Source organism: Pteropus alecto, unplaced genomic scaffold (assembly GCF_000325575.1).
Source record: "Pteropus alecto unplaced genomic scaffold, ASM32557v1 scaffold477, whole genome shotgun sequence".
NCBI lineage: Eukaryota > Metazoa > Chordata > Mammalia > Chiroptera > Pteropodidae > Pteropus > Pteropus alecto.
The window spans coordinates 5,438-25,518 of NW_006440643.1; the positions used below are offsets into that span (position 1 = coordinate 5,438).

The 20,081-nt window shown below is 40.7% G+C and overlaps 1 protein-coding gene and 2 pseudogenes across 1 annotated transcript in view; 1 reads left to right on the forward strand and 2 right to left on the reverse strand.

The window, feature by feature from the left end:
* Nucleotides 1-1,594: 1,594 nt before the first annotated feature.
* EGFL6 (EGF like domain multiple 6) overlaps nt 1,595-20,081 on the reverse strand; it is a 40,582-nt gene continuing 22,095 nt past the window's right edge. The window contains exons 8-12 of the mRNA XM_006917730.2: nt 13,996-14,322; nt 12,868-12,948; nt 7,399-7,500; nt 4,804-5,069; nt 1,595-1,705 (exon numbers count right to left, since the gene is read on the reverse strand). Of these exons, the coding sequence (XP_006917792.1) occupies nt 1,595-1,705; nt 4,804-5,069; nt 7,399-7,500; nt 12,868-12,948; nt 13,996-14,322 (887 nt within the window). The remainder of the gene's footprint in view (nt 1,706-4,803; nt 5,070-7,398; nt 7,501-12,867; nt 12,949-13,995; nt 14,323-20,081) is intronic.
* Nucleotides 4,302-4,420, forward strand: LOC112484584 (annotated as a pseudogene).
* On the reverse strand, nt 14,597-14,715 carry LOC112484572 (annotated as a pseudogene).

Consider the following 20,081-nt stretch of genomic DNA (forward strand, 5'->3'; position numbering starts at 1 on the left):
GGTAACTAGAAGTCTCTGCTACAGATATCAGAGAAGCATGAAATATTATTTGATTCAACTTAACTCAGTTTCTTCATGCATTGATTTTCTATACATGATTCTAAACATGATTCCCAGGCCTATTTCATTTCTAATTTAATAGCTCTTCCTTTAACCCGGATGACTGGGACACTGTCCTTTATTGCAAGTTCTCTCTTCTATTTCCTTTATTCTAAGCCACAACTATGGTGTCAAATTTCCTTGGTCACTGAATGGACAGGAAGTCTTCTTCAAGTTCTACCACAGTATTCAAAACCACATGTATCCGTTAGCTTTTGCTGTGTAACAAACCACCTCAAATTTTAATATCTTAAAACAACCATTTTATTATCTCTTACAATTCTGTGGGCTGATTTGACTTAGCTGAGCAGGTCTTCAAGTGGTATCATTGGAAACACTGTTTTTTCGGGGTTCTATAACTACCAGTTATCCAACAAATACAGCTACAATCCTGTGTAGATGTTGCATGCCCAAATTACTTCGCACTAAAGAAAAATGATGTGATTTCCCCCCCCCCCAAGAGTTTCAGCATAAAAAAGTGAAGAGTGAGACTACAAGTTTTAAGGATTAATAAGTAGAGCATCTTCTCTCTTCCTTTTCTCCTGTGGCCCCATTCCTTCATTGCTTTACAGAAGAGCAAGCAAATATCTGGGGAACATTCTACTTGGAAGTGATCTTGGAGCTATTTCTGACCCAGAACATTAAAGCAGAATATCCTTTCATCCTCAAAGAATTCACTCAGGATTCATTACCACCCAAAACTGTTCTTGAATTTAGAAGAAAAGAAAAACAGAAAAGAAGGCATTCATCTTTTTTTGAGTTCTGCTACTTGCTTAATGTAGTTTTAGGTAGTTTTCTGAGGCTTTGAATAAAACAACTTATGCTAATTTGCATTGCAGTTATGAGGCCTAAAATACAGTTATGTGTTCCCATAATAGGAAGTCATTTTAAGAATTTTTAAGAATATAAAGTATTTCCATAGAGAAAAGAATAAAAACCACATTTTCCAGTGAAGAAAAAATCATTCACATAACTAAACATAGAATTAACAACCACATTTCCTTACTTAGAAAAATGTAAACCATAACCCAAGGTGATTATTTGGATATTATTATTACAAAGAATTTAAATATACAAGTTTGGCTCTAAAAGATCAAGTTAAGCCACTTAGGTAAAGGTCTATCTGTGATGTCATAGTTTCCAAGAAGTGCCATAAAAGTCGCAGTTAAACATTTCTCCATGTTTTTTTGTAATTCTAGACATGTTGTGTAGAGAAGTTCATCAATTCATGTAGACAAATCAAAATATATTGGGGGAAAACGACATTTTCATATTTTATAATTCATAAATGAATGAAAGCACACAATGGTACTATATTTCAAGAAAATATTGATGCATCTTATACAAGAAAGGCAACTTACAACAACGTTTCTGTTGGTACATTACAACTTTTAAGTTTGTATTTCTAAAATGGAGGCGGGTCTATGATATAATATCAAAAAAGAGAACTGACACAAAAAGCCAGATGTGAAGATATAAAAAACAACAGTAATATTCAACCATCCACAGATAAAAGGCTGTCTGGACATAAGCCTGACACCAGCAAAATGCCATCCACTGCAATTTCTCCGGTTTTGCCTTTGCCACGTTCAGCTTCAAAAATGATCTAATAATGGAGAGGGAATAAAAAATTACTTTAAAATATTCAAAACGGATCAAATCAAACTATTTAATAGCTATTAAAGAGGACTACACTCATGTGTTCCTATTGCATAGAAACAGACTTTGACATTGAATATGTAGTAATATGTCATATTTTCCAGACGCCAGGTTTCTGCACTGAATGAGTTATGTTCAGAGAAAGAAGGGTCACTGTAACACCTAAAAGAATCTGGAAAGCTCTGGAAAGCTGAGAAGGGTAAGGTTTAGTAAGAAAATTTGGAATTCCCATTTAAAGAAACAAAAGCAAAAATAAAAAATTAATACGGTTTTCTTTAAATAAAAACTGGCTAGAAGAAATTTAATATTCCCTGTGAACATCTAATATAAAACTATATAGTCAAAAGGGAATTATTTTGATATATCCAGATTTTGATTGTTTGTAATAATAGAGTTATTCTTCTTAAAATATTGATTCACATTTTCAGAAATGATCTGGAATCCCATTGTTTTCATGTGTTGAAAATGTTTGATAATAAGCTATAATCAGTTTTATCTAAGACATTTATTAATAAAGTAATCAAAAGAAGCAAACTTCTTTATATTTTAAAAATTTCTATAGTATAGAAACAGAAGATGAAAACAACACATGAAAAACCATCTTCGAATTTGACGCAAAATGACACGGGTGAGTCATTTAACAAAATTAAGGATATACAGTGACTATTTTATGTTCATTCATTCATCCAAAAATATTTCCAAAGAAATATTATTAAAATAAATTTTTGCTGACTATTTCTAAGTTTCTTTAATTTTATAATATTTTTCATAAATAGTTCTTGTTACTTTTACAATCAGAAAAAGATACCAGAATATATTTTAGTTTAAAAATTATGAAAATCATAGCCACAATTTATGGAGCACCTGTGAGATACCATTCATTACAAGAAGAAATACTAAAGAGGTAATATGCCTAGTAGGCTCTTTAATTCTTTAATTCTCAATATCAAAGATCAGCAGATTTAGAGGACAGCAAAATGATCCTGATTCAAAGATGATTAAGGTTACCCTGGAACAAAAATTTTAGAGAGAAAAGAATATTTAATTTGGAACATGTTATTCTTCTTTAAAATGACACACACATGTAATTCTATCAAAATGAATTCAATAACATGTGCATACTGTGGTTATAGATTAAAATATGTATTCATGGAGAAAGTAAAATGCAAAATATGGAAGTACTCATGGTACTGTGGAATGATTAGAATCTTTACGTTTTTTCAATAAGATGATTTACTTTTGTCTTTTCTGAACTTAAAAAAAATAAATCCAAATTTACAGCAAATTGGCATTGTAAAGAATGATCTTTCAAGAATCATGCAACTATTCATTCTTTCCTGCTTCATAAATAATCACAGAATAGTCGTCAAGGTGGCAGAGATGAGGTGATTTCAAGCTTGCTGTCACCACTGTGTTCCACTTTCCCAGGCTCTCCGAACAGAAAGAGGAAGCCTCAGAGAGACAAATGGGAGCAAAGAGAGACTGTGACTGCCCATTGCCTGGGCTGCTGTCTTTTGCCCTTAAGCTCCCTGATTGATTGTCTTGAGAACTGCTGGAGACAAGTTATCACTGAGTAGCAAGTGATAGCACAATGGGTATAGAAATTTCTTCCTCCTCAGTCTCTTCTCAGGAAGGAACTGCTTTCAGGAAGATGTTCATTCTAGGTAATTCTAAAAAGTAGTGATCCGAAAAGCAGACATCTCACAGCAACGGAAACAGGTGGGATAATGAGGGTGGGCATGTCTAGATCTTGGGATATACAGCTTTTCCATCACTGAAGTCCCTGACTGATACTCCCAGACAACTAAAAATAAATGTTAGGATAATTAATTGACATCCTAATTTGCGTTTGTATTTAACCGCATTTTTCCTTACCCTGGTACAAAAATATTAGGCAGGCTTCTTCTGCTTTCTTGTCAAGGAGATTTAGGATATAGCAATCAAAAGCAGACTTTTCTACAAGACAATCCCCTTCCTGACGTTTCTTCTGCGTAAGTTAAACCTCCTTGAGGAGACAATGCCAATAGAATGTAGAGTGGCCTTTGGTTCCTACGAGATCACCTCTAAGTCCTCGGAATATCCTACCTCGTAAGAGTGTCTGTGGCCATGCCAGATAATTTATGCTAACAGTGTGATTTAGAGTGGGGCCTTGGGTCCCACGAGTATCAGCCTGACCTCTGGAGAAGCTAGAGACTGAGTAACAGAGGTCAGTCACATGGTCAGTAATGCCTACTCCCAACAAAAACCCTGAACACCAAGGCTTGGGTGAGATTCCCTACTGGGCAATACTTTGTGCATGTTGTCACTCATTGCTGAGAGAATTATGAGTTGTCCATAGCACTCTCCTGGGAGAGGACAACTCTCTCCTGGACCGTGCCCTTAATCTATATCTTTTCATTGTAACAAGCTGTAATCATGAATCTAACAGCTTTTCTGAGTTCTTTGGCCCTTCTAAGGAATCATGGAACCTGAGGGTGGTCTTGGGGACCCCAGGCAATAGCCATTAAGTTCAGTTCAAAAAACATTTTTAAAATGACCTTGTAGTCTATGGCCATGCCGCCCTGAACACGCCTGATCTTGTCTGATCTTGGAAGCTAAGCAGGGTCAGGCCTGGTAAGTACTTGGGTGGGAGACCACCTAGGAAGACCAGGTGCTGTAGGCTTAAAAAAAAAATGACTTTGTAGCTTCCATTCACTGTGATAATTGCTGAGCATAGAACGAGTGAGCAACATGTTTTTTTGTTTGTTTGTTTTGTTTTTTAACTATTAAGGAAATTATAGCCTGGTTCAGAAGGAAGTTAGTGAGAGAAGCCTGACACACAAACGGATCATTTCCACAGAATGTGATATGTGTGCTCCTGACAAGCATTATCATTGTGATTAACTGCCTTGCCGATTTTGCTCCAAAATATAAGCTCTTTAGGTGTAGGGGAAAGTCTCACTCATCTTTGCAGCCTCAGCATCTAGGTACTTCAGTAAGTGTTTTGTTTGTTAAATCATTGAAAAAGAATGTAAATATCTAGTTTAATGCTGTTTTTCCACTTACGCTTTTGGTAGTGTCAATCCCTTGATACAGCTGAATTTTCCCCATCTTCCACCTTTCATCCTCACTCTTGGTCTCCTCCCATGCCAGGGTGTTATTACTGTCTTTCACAAATACTCGAAGTTTCCCTACTTTGTCTCCAGACAGCCGGTAATAAAAGAGCATACAGAAGTTGCTTTGGGGCTGCAGGTCAGGGAGGAGAAGTTTTAATCGGCCAACATCCTTCTTATGGCCTGCCAAGGCGGGAACTGCCATATAGTAGCCAACAGCTTTAAGAGAGGAGAAATGCACACTTGATGAGGCCATTGTAAAGGGTTTGGCTATAGTGTATAAGATACTATAAAAAATGAACGATAGTCTCCTAGCAGGAAAGCTGAAGTCCTTTTCATTTCGAACATAGGAACGAAATTTTTACACTAAAATAGGTTTTAGGGGTCACAGAGATGAAATTCATTGCTGTATAGAAAAGGCAACCGAGGGTCAGAGAAACTGAGGGATTTGTCCACATTCACAAAGCTTGGCAGTCACAGATATGGGGTAAGACTCTTAATTAAACGATCCTTTAGCAATGCAACTTTCCATTTGCTTGTTTGCACTTCAGAATGCATTTCCTCACTGAGTCAATGATATGCATGGTGGTCAGCTCCTTAGGTGGGGCCACAGTGTGGTGTTTAATCCACAATGTACCTGAATTTGTACTAATGGTTTCATGGAGCTCAGCAATGGTGTGTTATGTATGGTTGCAAGTTCTGATTTAGGATGACAGGAACACATCTCCTATTTCTAAGTATCCATCTTCCAAGTATCTTTTAACCAATGATAGTGAATGTTTGCTCATCTTCAAGCTTCTGATTGTGGCTTTGATGAACTTGGACAAAACTCCCATAAAGTGGGGTCTGAAGAAGTTGATAAGGAGGAGGAATTCCTTAGAAGCCAGGAGGAAGACACTGGGTGGGGTGGATTCTTCTGCTAGTACAATTCCTGGAGACACTTGAGGACCCAGGCTGACACCGCCTTACTTTTCACTGGACTCAGAGACTGTCCGGTCTTCTTGTCCAGCTGGTAAGATTGTCAGAGTCAGCACATAAAATATAGAGGCCCAGTGGAGTTTGAAATTCAGATAAACAACGTGTCTGAAATATACTAAAAAGTATTCATTGCTTCTCTGAAATTTAGACATCTTATACTTTATCTGGCAACTCTACCAGCTGTACTCTCTCTTCTGCAACCCACTGTGGCAGGTTTCCCTTTCTCTCCCAGCTAAAGTCCACTTTAATCTGCCCTTGAGATTTTATCCTTCTAATAATGCTGATTCATACCATGTTTCTTTATTTTATGTTTAACTCCATCGAAAAAGACAAGCCAATCTAGAGACGGAGGTACAGAAGGGGAGGGAGTACGATTTGGATGATACAAACCCCAGGATCTTTTGTCCCATTGATAGAAAACCCACTTAAGACATCGTTGACTATGTGAGCGGTCACGATCCTGGAGTAAGCTATGGGCTCCCAATGTGCCATGGCTCTGGTAGACATAGATTTGGAGATGCCATGATGGAAGTAAGGAGAAACTCAGGTCAGTTGCCATCAAGATAGTTTCTCCAAGCTATGGAATGTCTCTGGCCTGGTTAAACTTGCCTTATGGTTGCTTTGAATCTTTACCGACAGTCCCACTCCCACAACTTGCTGTGTGAGATGCATCCACTCTACCGTAATCCCAAATTCTTAATTTTTATAGGGAATATCCAGGTTTCCTGATTACATGTCAGGGTATGAAAGAAAAGCTCTCAGAAAGAAATTAGTCCAGAGGAAGGATCTAGAAGAAGGATCTTCTAACCTAGGGCTAAGCCTGTACATCCCCACAAAAATAATTTGACTGGCAGGAAATTCGAGTCTCTGAATGTATAGCAGTTTTCTCTAATTATATACTCAGCCTTAGGAGACAGGGGTCCAATTTATGCTTCACATGGGATCTCCCAGCCAAATGCTCTGTCCAAAAGAAAAGCTACGGCACATCGATAATGTTTAGGTAGGCAGTGGAAACTAGGCAGCTCAGAGCCAAGGCTGAGAAAAATCCAAGCTTAAATGTGAAGAAAGAAATCCTCAAGCAACAGAAGGGAAGGTTCAGTCCAGGAGTTGAGGTTGTTAATTTGGTGCTCATTGTGGTTTTGAAGCTTTAGGGCTGACTCTGCTAAAACTCCAGGTTTAGGGAGCGGTCTTATTTCCTTTCCAGATTTGTTTCCCTCCCCAAAACAAAAACAACAATGCACCAAAGTTGGCAAATTGGAGAAAAGGAATGACTTCCTCCTACCCTGTACGAATTTCAACATCTCTCTCAGCAGCAGGAGAGTGAAGATGGAAGAGGTTTGCTAGAGCATCCTTGGTGGGGTAGGCGGGTGACAGAGGGATTAAGGAAGAGAATGTGATGTGCTAAACCAAGTTAGTCATTCATCAGGGGAGACTTCGGAAGGTCTAAATGTTTCCAAACATAACAAAGAACCCCAACCTAACAAGTGACAGGAATAATAACCCTCCCGCGCTGGAGAGCCTTCTTTGCCCGAATCGCATTGCACAACACAAGATAGTGAAACCTAAATACCATTGTCTCCATCAGTAGGATTCCAGTCAAAATCATCTTCTACATCCTGTTTCCAGTCACAGTCCCCACGATCGAAGCTGCAGTCAATGGAGATGTTTAAATCTGCTAAGAAAAAATGGTGTGTTTCATAATTGTTAAGAGCTTTAGAAAAATGTCTAACATGTGGAGCTTTGGAAGGCAATGCCATGTTTTCAGTCAAGAGTTTAGCTAAGCTACTCCACGGTATTGCAGCCTCAGCGTCTATTTTATTTGGTCAAGCAGCCTTAAATTGATACTAGCAGTGTCATGTGAGTACACGCCCTAGATTACAACTTGCAGTGTCACAAGTAAATGAAAGTTCCTTGTATGACTTCCCTGTCGCCTTTGTGAGAAACAGTCACCCCCGCTTCCCAGGGCCTCCCCCTTACTTGCTCCTTAGAGCAACCCCAATGTAGTTGGTTCAAATTGGCCAACTCAGCCTTATCCTGGTGTACAGTGCATAAAGAAATGAGGACCTTTTGAACTTTACAAAATGGATTCCATGGGAGCCATGACAGTAATGTCAACTGGCACGTAAGGGTAAGGTAGAGAAGAGACAAGAAACTAATACTTAATCAAGCCACATTCAGAGACTACAATGTGCTGATCAGCCCTGCAGCCAGGCCTGGAGGACACCTGCAGAACAAAAGATTTCTGCTGGATTACTAATCACCCCTTCTCCACACCTGAGAAGGGGAAACAGGAAAAACAAAGTCTTTAAGTGGCACCCAACACAAATAAAATCATTCATTCCCTATGGCTAAAACCATGGGGAACCTAAGGATTAAAGGCTGGGAACTGCCAGCAGGCCTCTCACTCTACATCCTTACCTTTTCATTTTTCATACTCTTCCTTTCCTCACTGTATGTCCATGTCAAAGGAAATGGGTTGACAAAGTCTTTTAAATTATAATTCACAGGTTGAAGGAATTATATATAAACCAAATTCCCCTAACCCTCAGGGTCCCTCTCACTGTCTTTCTTTCTGTACTAATCTTGACTCTATCTCTCTTACTGTCCTCTCTCTCTTGGCCCCTCTCACTCTCTGCCTCTGACAGGAAACCACACTGTCTGTGGAGTGTTACCCCTTTCCTAATAAACTTTCCTTTGACTCTAACTTTGGTATGTGTGTTGAATTCTTTCTACACTCTGCCAAAGAACCCTGTTCTCAGTGCAGGACTTGGTCTCCCCCCGCAAATCGGGGAACTTTGCCCTGTCAAGGGGAATGCCCTTAGGGTTCATCAGCCCCCACCTGCAGAGGCCAATAAGCACAAGGCTCCCACCTTATAAGGTGCATGTACGCTGAACACCTGAGACAGACGATGCTCAAGCCTGACCCGACAGCATCATGGACGGTGCCGAGAGCCCAAGGCTCTGACCTTCTGCCCGTCGCAGCCACAGGCTTGGGACTGACACGCAGCTCTCTGTGCTGCCAGTCAACTCAGCTCGCCTTGGCGTCCCTAAGGACTTTCATCCCTTCGCTCTGTCACGTGAGCCTCTGTGCTTCCCCGCTCTGTGTGTTGTATGTGAACCTGGGTGGGTGGGTACCTGATCGGTTTATCTGAGAAGGTTCCCCTCAATAAACCTGGCCTTGGGGAAGGACACAAATGCGTTCAATGGCGTTAAATCAGTAGCCGCTTTTCTTGCTTGCGACATCTCAAAACCCCAAAGTGTTGGGGACCCTAATAAAGGCACGTGTCCCAGATCTTTCCTCTTTCTCTGTAAATTCCATGCTTTGATCTCTCCACGTGGGCCCACCAGGTATGCCATGTACTTCCTCCAGGACCTGTGAGTAATAAACTTCTCTATCTCAATTTCTTTTGTGGTCTTTTGTTTAACTCTGGGTTCCACTTAACAAGTATTAATTTAACAAAATCATAACTATTGTATGGAGTACAGGGCCAACATTACAAGTTTTGGACCAGCGCCTCTAGTTGCTTTTATGTAGCTCAGGGGTCAGCAAACTAACATCCTGGCCCACTGCTTGTTTTTGTAAATAAAATTTTATTGAAATATTACACCCATTCATTCATTCATTCATTTACATATTATCTATGGCTGTTTTTGAGTTACAAAGACAGAGTCGAGTAGTTACAACACAGACTGTATGGCTCACAAAGCTTAAAATATTTACTATCTGGTCTTTTACGGAAAAAGTTTCTTGACCTCGATGTAGATGACAGAAAACTCAACTGGGAAAGAGAGGAGAGATAGAGATGCTTTGGTTATAACTAATGCCAGCCTCTGGCTCTGAGTTGGGGCTTTGGCAGTTTATGCTGAGGAATAAAGGAATGGCAGAGACAGGGAAAGGGCTAAAGAGAGAAGTGGCAGCAGCTAGTTGTTGACTTATTACAATTTACAGAATATTTTCATATATATCACAATATTTGATTTGATTGTCATAAAAATTCTATAATCAGACTTGTTTTCAGGAAAGTAAAACTGAGGGCATAAGTGATTTGTCTAAGACACGGAATGCTGGAATTGGACCTGAATCCTAAATGAGACTGAAATCCAGGGCCATCCATCCTGCAAATATCCTAAGCCGGCACAACACACTGCTGCTTTTATTTCTTTCCTTTCTTCTCAACCCCTGTTGCCCCCATTCCGGTGAAGATATTTTATTTCTAGTCCTAGTTTTAAAATTAAAAGATGTCAGATAATACTTGCTTCTAGTCTTCGATGTTCTTTAGTGAGTATCATTAGTAGTTTGAAAAGTTGATGTTATCAGCCCACGGCCAGTGCAACATAAATCCTTCAGTTGGTTTATAACCGTGGTGGCATGTTTGCCTCAAACTCCCTACTCTTCCTCAACATGCAGGAGATTGGGAATGTAAATGGGGACAATGGAATAGTATATAGCCAACTACTCTTTAAAGAGAGAAAACTCAAGGCTTTGGTCTCAAGTACAGTATTTCATTTGTGTAGCACTTTACGATTTGCAAAGTACTTTCAAATATATTCTCTGATTTAATCTGTACCACTCCTAAAACAGATGCTGTTGGTACCACAGCAACATCTGTCAGCACTTATGTTCCCTCACAGGCATGTGACTTTCTACTGCAAACACTCACAACCCTCTGTGTGAGGATATTTTGTGGCTGGAGCATGCTTGGCCCAAGCCAGGCAGACCAGAATACCAGGGAGCCATTCCCCTGGGAGAGCCCTCAATCAGCGATGGAAAGGCATTGGTGGATAGATACCTCCATTTTCTTGCCTTTGGGTTGGACCAGTAAGTGTTGGAATTTGACACGGACCTGAAGTCAGATTGGACTCCACACTCTCTCTAGTCTTGCAGAGGGTCCAACTGGAATGGAGGTCCAGTTGCCACAGTGGTGCCCTTCTCTGTCTTTATGGCAGGTCAGGAGCACCCTCCTGGGAGCAGCCTTCAATCAATGTCTGATGGGAGCTGGTGTATAAATACCCTGCTCCCTTTCCCCACAATTCTGAGCCACGTGTTGTATACTGGCTTCCAAATTCCCCAGTGGAATCTAGCTCCAGTTGTCTACAGTGGAAACCTGCTTGATAATGCAGCCTTTACTGCCTCCTCCTCTGCCCTGTCTCACGTCCCACTCCAAACCACTGTTTCCTGGGATCACCTCACACATAAACCACTTGCACACAAATTCTTGTCTCAGAGTCTGTTTCTGAGGAACCTAGCCTAAGACAGTGCCTTAAGACAAGTATTGTTCTTATTACAAATTTACACTTGAAAGTAATGAGGCAACACAAGTCTAAGTGACTTGCCCAAGGACAACAGCAAGTGGAAGTGTTGGGGTACCCACCCGAGTCTTCTAGTTGAGAATGAATGCTCCAGGACGCCTTACTCAAGGACCTTAGCAATCACAGAGTCATATGCTCATATACAAAATTGTAAACTTTCTGTGTTTCATTAAGGATCACAGAAGAAAAGGTAGGATAAGAAATCTGGTTGGTTTGGGAATCCAAAGAAGATTCAATTTATTAATGTCACTTTAGCAAGTGTAAAATAGGTCTGGGCAGAAGTTCTGAGCACCTGGAGGACGTAGCTTAACCCCTGAGCTATGATACATTTTCTTCCTAATCAGGAGAAAGGGCAATAAGGTGTTTGATGCAGAGAAATAAAAAAATTAAATAGAACACTTAGGAGAAATATGGAAGAAAACAAGAAGCCTGTAGGAGCTGGGTCATGAGTCACTAGCCTTTGGACAGTTTTTAGAAGCAGGTTCTTAGATTAAATTTGGAGGACTGAACTAGAGAGGTAGAGAGGTACTTTCTTCATGGTGGAAGTTGTCCTGTAAACCAAAGGAACAGAATTGAAGAATGTATTCACGGGGTACACACGAGTGGAAATCAAACTAGCATAAGCTTAGGACACGTATGGTGGTAAGTAAAAGACAGTTTGAAAAGGAAAATTAGATCAAAGCATTCATATTTATACCAAGTAAAAGTGATTAATATATAAGTAGGTTTTCCCCTGATGTTTGTGTAGAAATGACACATACAAATTGTTACAGGTGGTAAATGTGCTAAATAAACTCAGAGGAATTAGAGATCAGACCTAAGAAATTCCAGATTATGAGGCTTTGATAGACTGATCATGAACATGGCCCTAATTTTTACCTCTCCCTGTACCTATGCTCTTTGTCACATAACTTTGTAGCACCTCCCCCAACTCATAAGTCTGGACTGGCCTTGTGAATTGCTTTGGCCGATAGAGTCTGGTGGAAGTGATGTGCCAATTTTGTGCCTAGACCTCAAAAGGCCTGTGTGCGTCCACTCTTCCTTGGAACCCTGCCGCATGCCTCATAAGAACAAGCTTGGCTAGCCTGTTGGAGGATGAGAGACCAAATGGAGCAGAGCTGAGTCAGCCCAGTTGTCCCGACAGGCCTTAGGTATGTGAGAGAGCACAGCTAGGATCAGCAAAGTCACTAAGCGGGCCCGCAGTTGACCACAGACACATGGGCAAGCCCCACCCAAACCAGCTCAGATTAGCAGAACTATCCAGCCAATCCGTAGACTTGTAAGTAAAAATAAATATTTATTGCTGTAGGCCACTGAGGGTTTCTGGTTTGTTGTTATGCCACATTATTTGATAATAGGTAACCGACATAGGCACTTTGGGTTAGATTTTAGTACATGGTCAGGTCGTGGGCTCTTAGGTGTTGGAAGTTGAAGCAAACGAGTCATTTTCTCCCATCTCCATACATACAATCTGCCTCAACTCTTTACTCTAGGTGTTGGGTGGGAGTGGTGGAGAGAAGATGGCCTTACTATATTATAATCACTGGTACAGAAGACCCACTATTTTCATACTGGCACCTAGAGTGATGTAATGTGTCATGATGTAAGGATTTTTCCCTGAGGTGTTTATAAATGAAGCAATGACTCATAAACATCTCATCCTATGAGGAAATGAAAACAACATGGCAGACCGCGAGAGAGCATATACTTAGGGGAAAGTGTTATTTACCTTTGTGTTCCAGTCTGGGTGTTGTAGCTTTTCTTTCGATGAGACCCAGATTATATTCATCTGCTTCATGCACCTTAGGGGCTAATAGAGAACACTTAATCAGTTAAGAACAATGCCAAAACCTCACACGCTAAGAAGTTATGAATGAATGACTGAACAAAGAGGGTTTGATCATGTATTCTACCGACAGCATATGTTAGAGCCGCGTTTCCCTAACATTTCCAAGGCTTCACTTGGGTCCAGTATCCTCATCCGGGACATCTTTTTCCAGAGGTTCCCAGTTGACCTAAGCATCTATACTACTAATAACACGTCCCTTCTCACCAGGTTTTGGAAATATACTTTTGTGAGATTCTCACTCTCTCTTAAGGGAGATGATGTTATTGGCATGCTAGTTTTTGGATGAGTGGGCCTGTGTCTACTTCCCACTTAGTTAAATCGAACAGCCATGGAGCCAACAACAGACGAGGCACAATACAGAGGGAGCAATGGATGTCCAACGAGAATGAAATGCAAAGTCTCAGTGTGCGGGATCCAGGATGGGTTAATATGGAAACCGTCCAGGAGGGGCTGAGACTTATGGTGGCTTCTGTAGTTATCCATTCATGGAGAACACATAAGCTTAAGCTCTACTATAGAATTTTCTTCCCCACAATTGCCCATTTTGGCTTTTAAAATCATAACTACACAACTGCGAAATTCTCTTTTCATTGAATGAGACTGTAAAAAGCACCCTCAAGAAGAAAGGTAGAGTTTGGCAGATCCACCTGGTAAGAGTGACTCTGGTTTGAGGGGTGCGCCACATGGAAAGCTGGGCAGCCACAGAACTGTGCATGCAGGGCAAGCAGCTGACTTGGCTGGGAGTGGAAAGAGAAGGTGTGTGTCAAACAGGAAACCCCCCACCCCAAGGGAAAAGACTTACACACCTTGTTTCCCACAGAACAAATCCGATTACGTATCTCTGAAAGATGTTAAGTTTCCAGACCTTATAGAGAACCCTGCTTCTCAGGACTTAAAGTCAAAGCCGTTTTACTTAAGGTGCGAAACTGTCTTTTCTTCTTTCATTTGCCAGGAGAAACCACAATTCATTTTTTATAAAATGTATAAAAGAACGAAAGAGATACTCACAGAACACATCTCCTCGAAGCCACTGCTCCTGTTCCACGTGGTTCTTTGAGGCTGTCTCATCTCTTTTCTCTTCCCCCAGCCCCTCGTTCTTTCTCTCTTCCTTCCCTTTTATTTCTCCATTAGGGCGCCCACCTCTGAAAATGCTCTTCTCAGAGTCGAAGGGCCACAAGTTAACCTTGGGGTTGGGAGTCCCAGCAGGTTCTGTGATGACATTTTTAATTTTTACTTTCTTTTTCATGCTGTTTTTGTGAGCAAGCAATTTCTTGATTCTGTCTTTGATGGTACCAGCGGCTCTGATGATTTCCTTCACAGACTTTTCAGGGATAACTAAAACAAACAAAAACAGGCAAGAAGTTCCACCTTGTCTGATAATTAGATGACTCACGAAAAATGGAGCATTGAAAAGTGTAAAAGTGCAGTAAAGGAATGCTTTCCGATGCAACTCATATGAGGCTCTACGATTTGACATTTTCTTTTTCCTTTTTTTAGGCAAGGCAACCCTTGGTTGACCTCACAGACTGCAAGGACCTTGTCAGCTTACAGTCCCTTATTTTATTTATTTATTTGTTTGTTTGTTTATTTGTTTATTTATTATTTTTTACACCTACAGCACCTGGTCTTCCTAGGTGGTCTCCCATCCAAGTACTAACCAGGCCTGACCCTGCTTAGCTTCCTAGATCAGATGAGATCGGGCATGTTCAGGGTAGCATGGCCATAGACTATGATTTGACATTTTAGGAAGAACTGGATCTGCATCTGTTTAAACAGTTCCAATGTTAAGTTAGTATCTTAACTACCTTCTGTTAGAGGACGCACCTTTGATTTGTTTCAGAGACCTGATGATGAAATACCTGCTCCTTCCAGGTTGTTACAGATCCTAAGGTAATGGATTATCCAGAGTCGCCTAATATTCTTGCTTTCATGCAGGTAGTCTCCAAAGCTGGCGCTGCCCAGGTAGCTATAGGTTTGTCCAAATTTAATGTTCAAAGATTACAGCCATAGCATTAGGTCGAACCACATAAATTGCCAATAATGGGCCATTTGTGACCTACGAAAATGACGATTGATGGTTCAGTGCAGACATGCCTAATTTTTCTTCCGCATTCTCTCGACCCTTTGAATTTCTTCACCTCCATCAACTACTATTTAAACCTAATGATTTAATTTATTGAACACTTATAGAGAGTTTTCTACATTTACTATTTTATATTCATTTCTTATTTCTCACCACTAAATAAAGTTGGTTTTAGAAATGCACCTCTAGGCTGATTCATCATACCCCCAGTAGATCAATGACCTTTGGGAAAATATTAGTTTAGAAGAACTCAAGAGTCAGAAAAAAGGTCGTTGAGCCCAACACCTTTGTTTTGTAGATGAGGCAACTGGGTCAGGTTAAGTGACTTGCCCAAAGCCACTCAGCTAGTCGGCAGTAGCCCTATTTCTATGACAGGTTTATTTATTCCTGCTTTAGGGTTAAGAGTTCCTTTTCTCTAGACTGGTTCAAATTCCTTGAGATCTAGAATCCAAAGATGCATGCCCCTTTTGCAGTGATTTACTCATGATAATTCAGAATAACCAACTAATGTAAAAAATAAAAACGCTGATTGTTAAAGCCAAATATATTGTCCTTTTATAAAATATCCAGGCACGCGCTAGTCTAGAACTAAGCAAAAATGGTGTAAGAACATCTGAACCAACTCACTCAACTCAACTACGTGGACATAGTTTAGAGGAAAATGAAATAAGGGAGTACACATCAATTTCAGTGCCTAAAAAGAATACTATAAAAATAAATTGGATTAAGATTTTATTAAAATATTTTCCTTGGCGATGTTTTAATTTCTCCTCCTGCTCAGTTCCTTCTTCATCATTTGGCTGATTCGATTTGTACCGAAGTAGTAGAAAAATAAACAAGGAGAAGCCTACAATATTGTGGGTAATTAAACATTGCTTTGAAAATACATGTGCTCTTAATTAATACATTGTTTTTACTTTGAAATCAATCTAAGACTGTTATGACAAAAGCTACATTTCCCTTTTCAATGAAATGTCCTAGTTATTTATCAATGTGACAGTCTAGTTATAGGTTCAAAACCAACTACTACTAATACAAGTAACATATCAGTATTCATTTTCCCAACCTTCAGATGGTCTGTTTCAGCTTCTCTGCTGGAGGTCACATGTTAAGTTTTGATTGTAATGCGCTGATCAGATATGGACCTTCCGCTGGAGGCCCCACTGTGTAATTCTGTCCATAGTTCCCCGAATCTTTCCTGAAGACCCAGCAAGAAAAATTAAAAGGAAACACCCATCCCCTGGAAATTCCCCTTCGGCAATCAGTAACATAAAACTAAGGATCTTTAATATATAATGGGTTTCAATCCACAAAAGGCAAACCTAAACATCTGCTCTCACTTTCTGCTTTGAAGTTATTTTTCCTGTTGAAAATTAAAAAGTAAGCCATCACAATCTTTGTGTTGTCAACAATTTCACTCCCTCAGTATAGAGAGAAAGAGCTGGGGCAAAGATAAGAAAGCTATGCTTAAAAAAAAAAAGCTATGTGCATGCACGACTGTGAATGGTTATATTTGGCTGATGCACATGACATGGCTGTGTCCTCTTAAAATTTTCTTTATTATTGCACCATCTTCTTGAGAATATAAACATGTTGGGGTGGGGGAGTTGCAGGAGGAGGATCTTTGACACATTTGGGCATCTTGGATATAAAAACAGGGAACTGCAGTCTTCAGATTCAGAGGCCAATCTTCTATAGATGAAGTTGGCATTTTCTCTTGGGAGAGACTAGAGATTTCTCTAAATATCCACTTTGTCCCAAACTTCTACCAACCCCAAAACCCACACTTTACTTAGAGATGATCACTAGGACGTGAGAACATCTTTCCCAGGGGGAATACGACTTTGACTTCCCTTCACCTGTGCCAGGTTCATCAGATGATCTCCTATCTGGCAGGAGAACTGTTCCTGTCATCTGAGCTTCAGGCACAGTCCTGGGAGGAGGGGCTTACTTGTGGATGAGGAATGTACTGCAATGTGGTACCCAGGAAACGGGAAGGGGCAAGGGTGGCAGAAAAGCTAGCCAGGAGAGTTTGTCAGGGAGGGGCCTAGGGGCCATCTCCATCCCAGAGGTGTAGCTATGGGTTACGTACATACCTACCCTGTGAGAAGACCTGGAACCCAGTATCCTGGGTCTGACTCCTAGCTCCTACATCTTCTAGTTTTATGTCCTCCAACCAATATTTGACTTCTCTTTGCCTTAGTCTCCCCATTTATAAAGTTGAGGTAAGAACGGGGGTTTTCTGAGGTTTAAATGAGAATACATGTTAATTACTAAGACTAGTGACTGACATATAATCATCCTGTGTTTGCTATTATTTTTAGAATTCATCACCAGAGTGTTGAAAATCTTTTACTGAGTTTAAAAAGAAATTTCCAGGCCATACCTCCAAACTTCTAATGTTTATTTTATAATTGAAAAAAAATTAGAATGGCCTGGTTATAGCAACATCTATGTTCTTGAATATGCTGTATATAAATTGAATTAAATCAGAAGCGTATTTCTAATGACTAAGGAAGCTACTTTTGATGGGAACAACTGTTGTATTTTGGCAACGACGCCATCACTACTATTACTCCTACTACTAGTGCATGATTATTGAGCACTTAATATATTCTGGGCTGGAGCTAAGCCCTTTATATGGACATTTATTTATTATTTATAGATTATTTCATGTAATCGTCAAAACAATATTAAGGGCCTGATACTATTGTCTCTATTTTGCAGGTGTGGAAACTGAGTCACTGAAAGATTAAATAATTTGTTCTTAGTCCACAGGCGGTAGGCTAGGGAGCCAGGAATCAAGCCAAGGTAATTTGATTCTAGAAGCCATGCTCCTCATAACTCAATGACATAGCGCCTTTTCTTAAATTTTCCAAGTAGCATAATATCAAAGTTTTGATTTTCTTAGAATGAAGTATAGCTGCTGTCAAATTAAGGCCAAACTATCTCACAGTGTATTATTAATACTTACATGTATTAGAACAGTAAAAAAAAATACGCATCTACATGTAGGGTGCTCCTTCCTCTGGGTAGAGAGGGCACACGAGGATCATCTACTAACTCCTCTTCTATATTGCAACATAGTCTGGACTTTTGCAAAACCAATCAGCTCAATGTAGAACATACCTCAGAAGTGTCCCATCCCGTGAGGGAGAAGCTGGGTCTTTTTTTTAAAGATTTCTTTTTACTAGTTTCAAGTATACAGTACACTGGTTAGACATTTATATAGTTTATGAAACGATCCCACTAATTGCTCTTTCCTCTGGCTCTCCACCTAGCCATTACATTACTGCTGACTGCATTCCCTATGCTGTGCTCCCATCCCCGTGACCATCTATCAACTACTAATTTGTACTTCTTTAACTCTTCACCCCTTTCTCCCAGCCCCCCAATCTCCCTCTGGTCGTCACAAGATTGTCCTCTATATTTGTGAGTCTCTTTTAGATTAGTTTGTTCCTTAGATTCAGCATATAAGCGAAATCATATGGTATTTATCTTTCTCTGTCTGACTATTTCACTCAACATAATACCCTCTAGGTCCAGCCATGTCATTACAAATGGTAGAATTTTTTTTTTTTATGGCTGAGTAATATTCCATTGTATTTATCTACAGACTGCTGGACCCACTGGTCGAGGGTTGTCTCTGGGGGTGTTAACTCTGGGTTGTACCTACAGGCGGCTGAGCAGCCTTCTAGAGAAAGCTGGAACGTCACGATACAGAGAGAGTGCACTGCTCTGGGACTGGGGACATGCATGGAACTGTCCAGCCCTCCTCGATGAAATTAGGGAACCCCAAGGGACCGCGGCCTGGCCCGTCAGCAGCACCCAGCGCAGGATGACCGGGAGCCTCATTTTGGATAAGAGGAAACAAGTTCAGAGAGGTTAAGAAACTTGCTAAAGGTCAAGTATGGGGCGGAGCTGGGATTTAGATTCAGGCCATTCTAGCTCCTGAGCCTGAGCTGCGGATCACTACACCACACTGCCTGAGACAAGTGAGCCTGGAATGCACGTGTTCAAATTTGGTGGCCTGATGGAGCCCTCAGCTGCTCAGCCAAGATGGAAACTAATTTATTTGGCCACCTCTCCAGGAGCCTCTCAAGGTTATGGCATCCCTTCCCTTACTGCCCCCATGCACAGCCCTGCACAGGCAGCCAATCTCTCTTTCCTTCCTTGAATAAAGTTCCAGAAGGACATCATGGGCATATCCATACTGAGGGATAGACAGCACAACATTGGGTTGCTGGAGAGTGAGTGGCCATTTAATCCCATCTGCAGCTACAGTAGGCATCCCTCCCAGAGCCCGCAGGGAAAGCCTGTGCAGTGGAAGGTCCCTAGCTCAGCAGAGTGCCTGCTCCATGCTGGGATATCTGGCGGTCGTTTTTAAGAGCAAATGTAACCTCTGCCCATTTGGTCTCAGTCTGCTTTGGGAAGCCACTTTAATTTCACATTCCTTAAAATATTTATGGACACAATTTATGCTTTTCCACACTGTGTTTTTCTTCCAGACTAAACGCTGCCCAGTTCTTTGGCATGTTGTCATCGAATTTGTTTCCAGACTCACTTTCTCTGGTTATATTCTTTTGTACAGACTCCGTCCAGAGGCGGTCAACCGGAGCCTGCTGGGATACCCTGATGCGAACCATTTATGTGTGTGCTACTCAGTGTCTATCATGTATGGACAGTTTATTTTTGCCATCACTGTTGTGTCATCGGATGTGATACATGTCAAGGTCTAACTTGAAGTCATATTTACTGGAACACGTGGGAACTCAGCTCAGGGGTATATGAGAGAGAATGGTCAGAGCAGGAAACGTATCTAGTCACCCAATGAGCCGAAAAGGACACAACCAGAGGGACAGGCCTGGATGAGGTTAAATTCTGTAAGATGCTGTTTGCCAGAGGAATGACTGCCCTCTCACCGTTGCTGGATTGCCTTGGTAGGCATTTGGGGGTGCTTATCGTGATTTCTAGTTTTCTCCTCTTTTGGGATGTATGGCAGGATTTTATA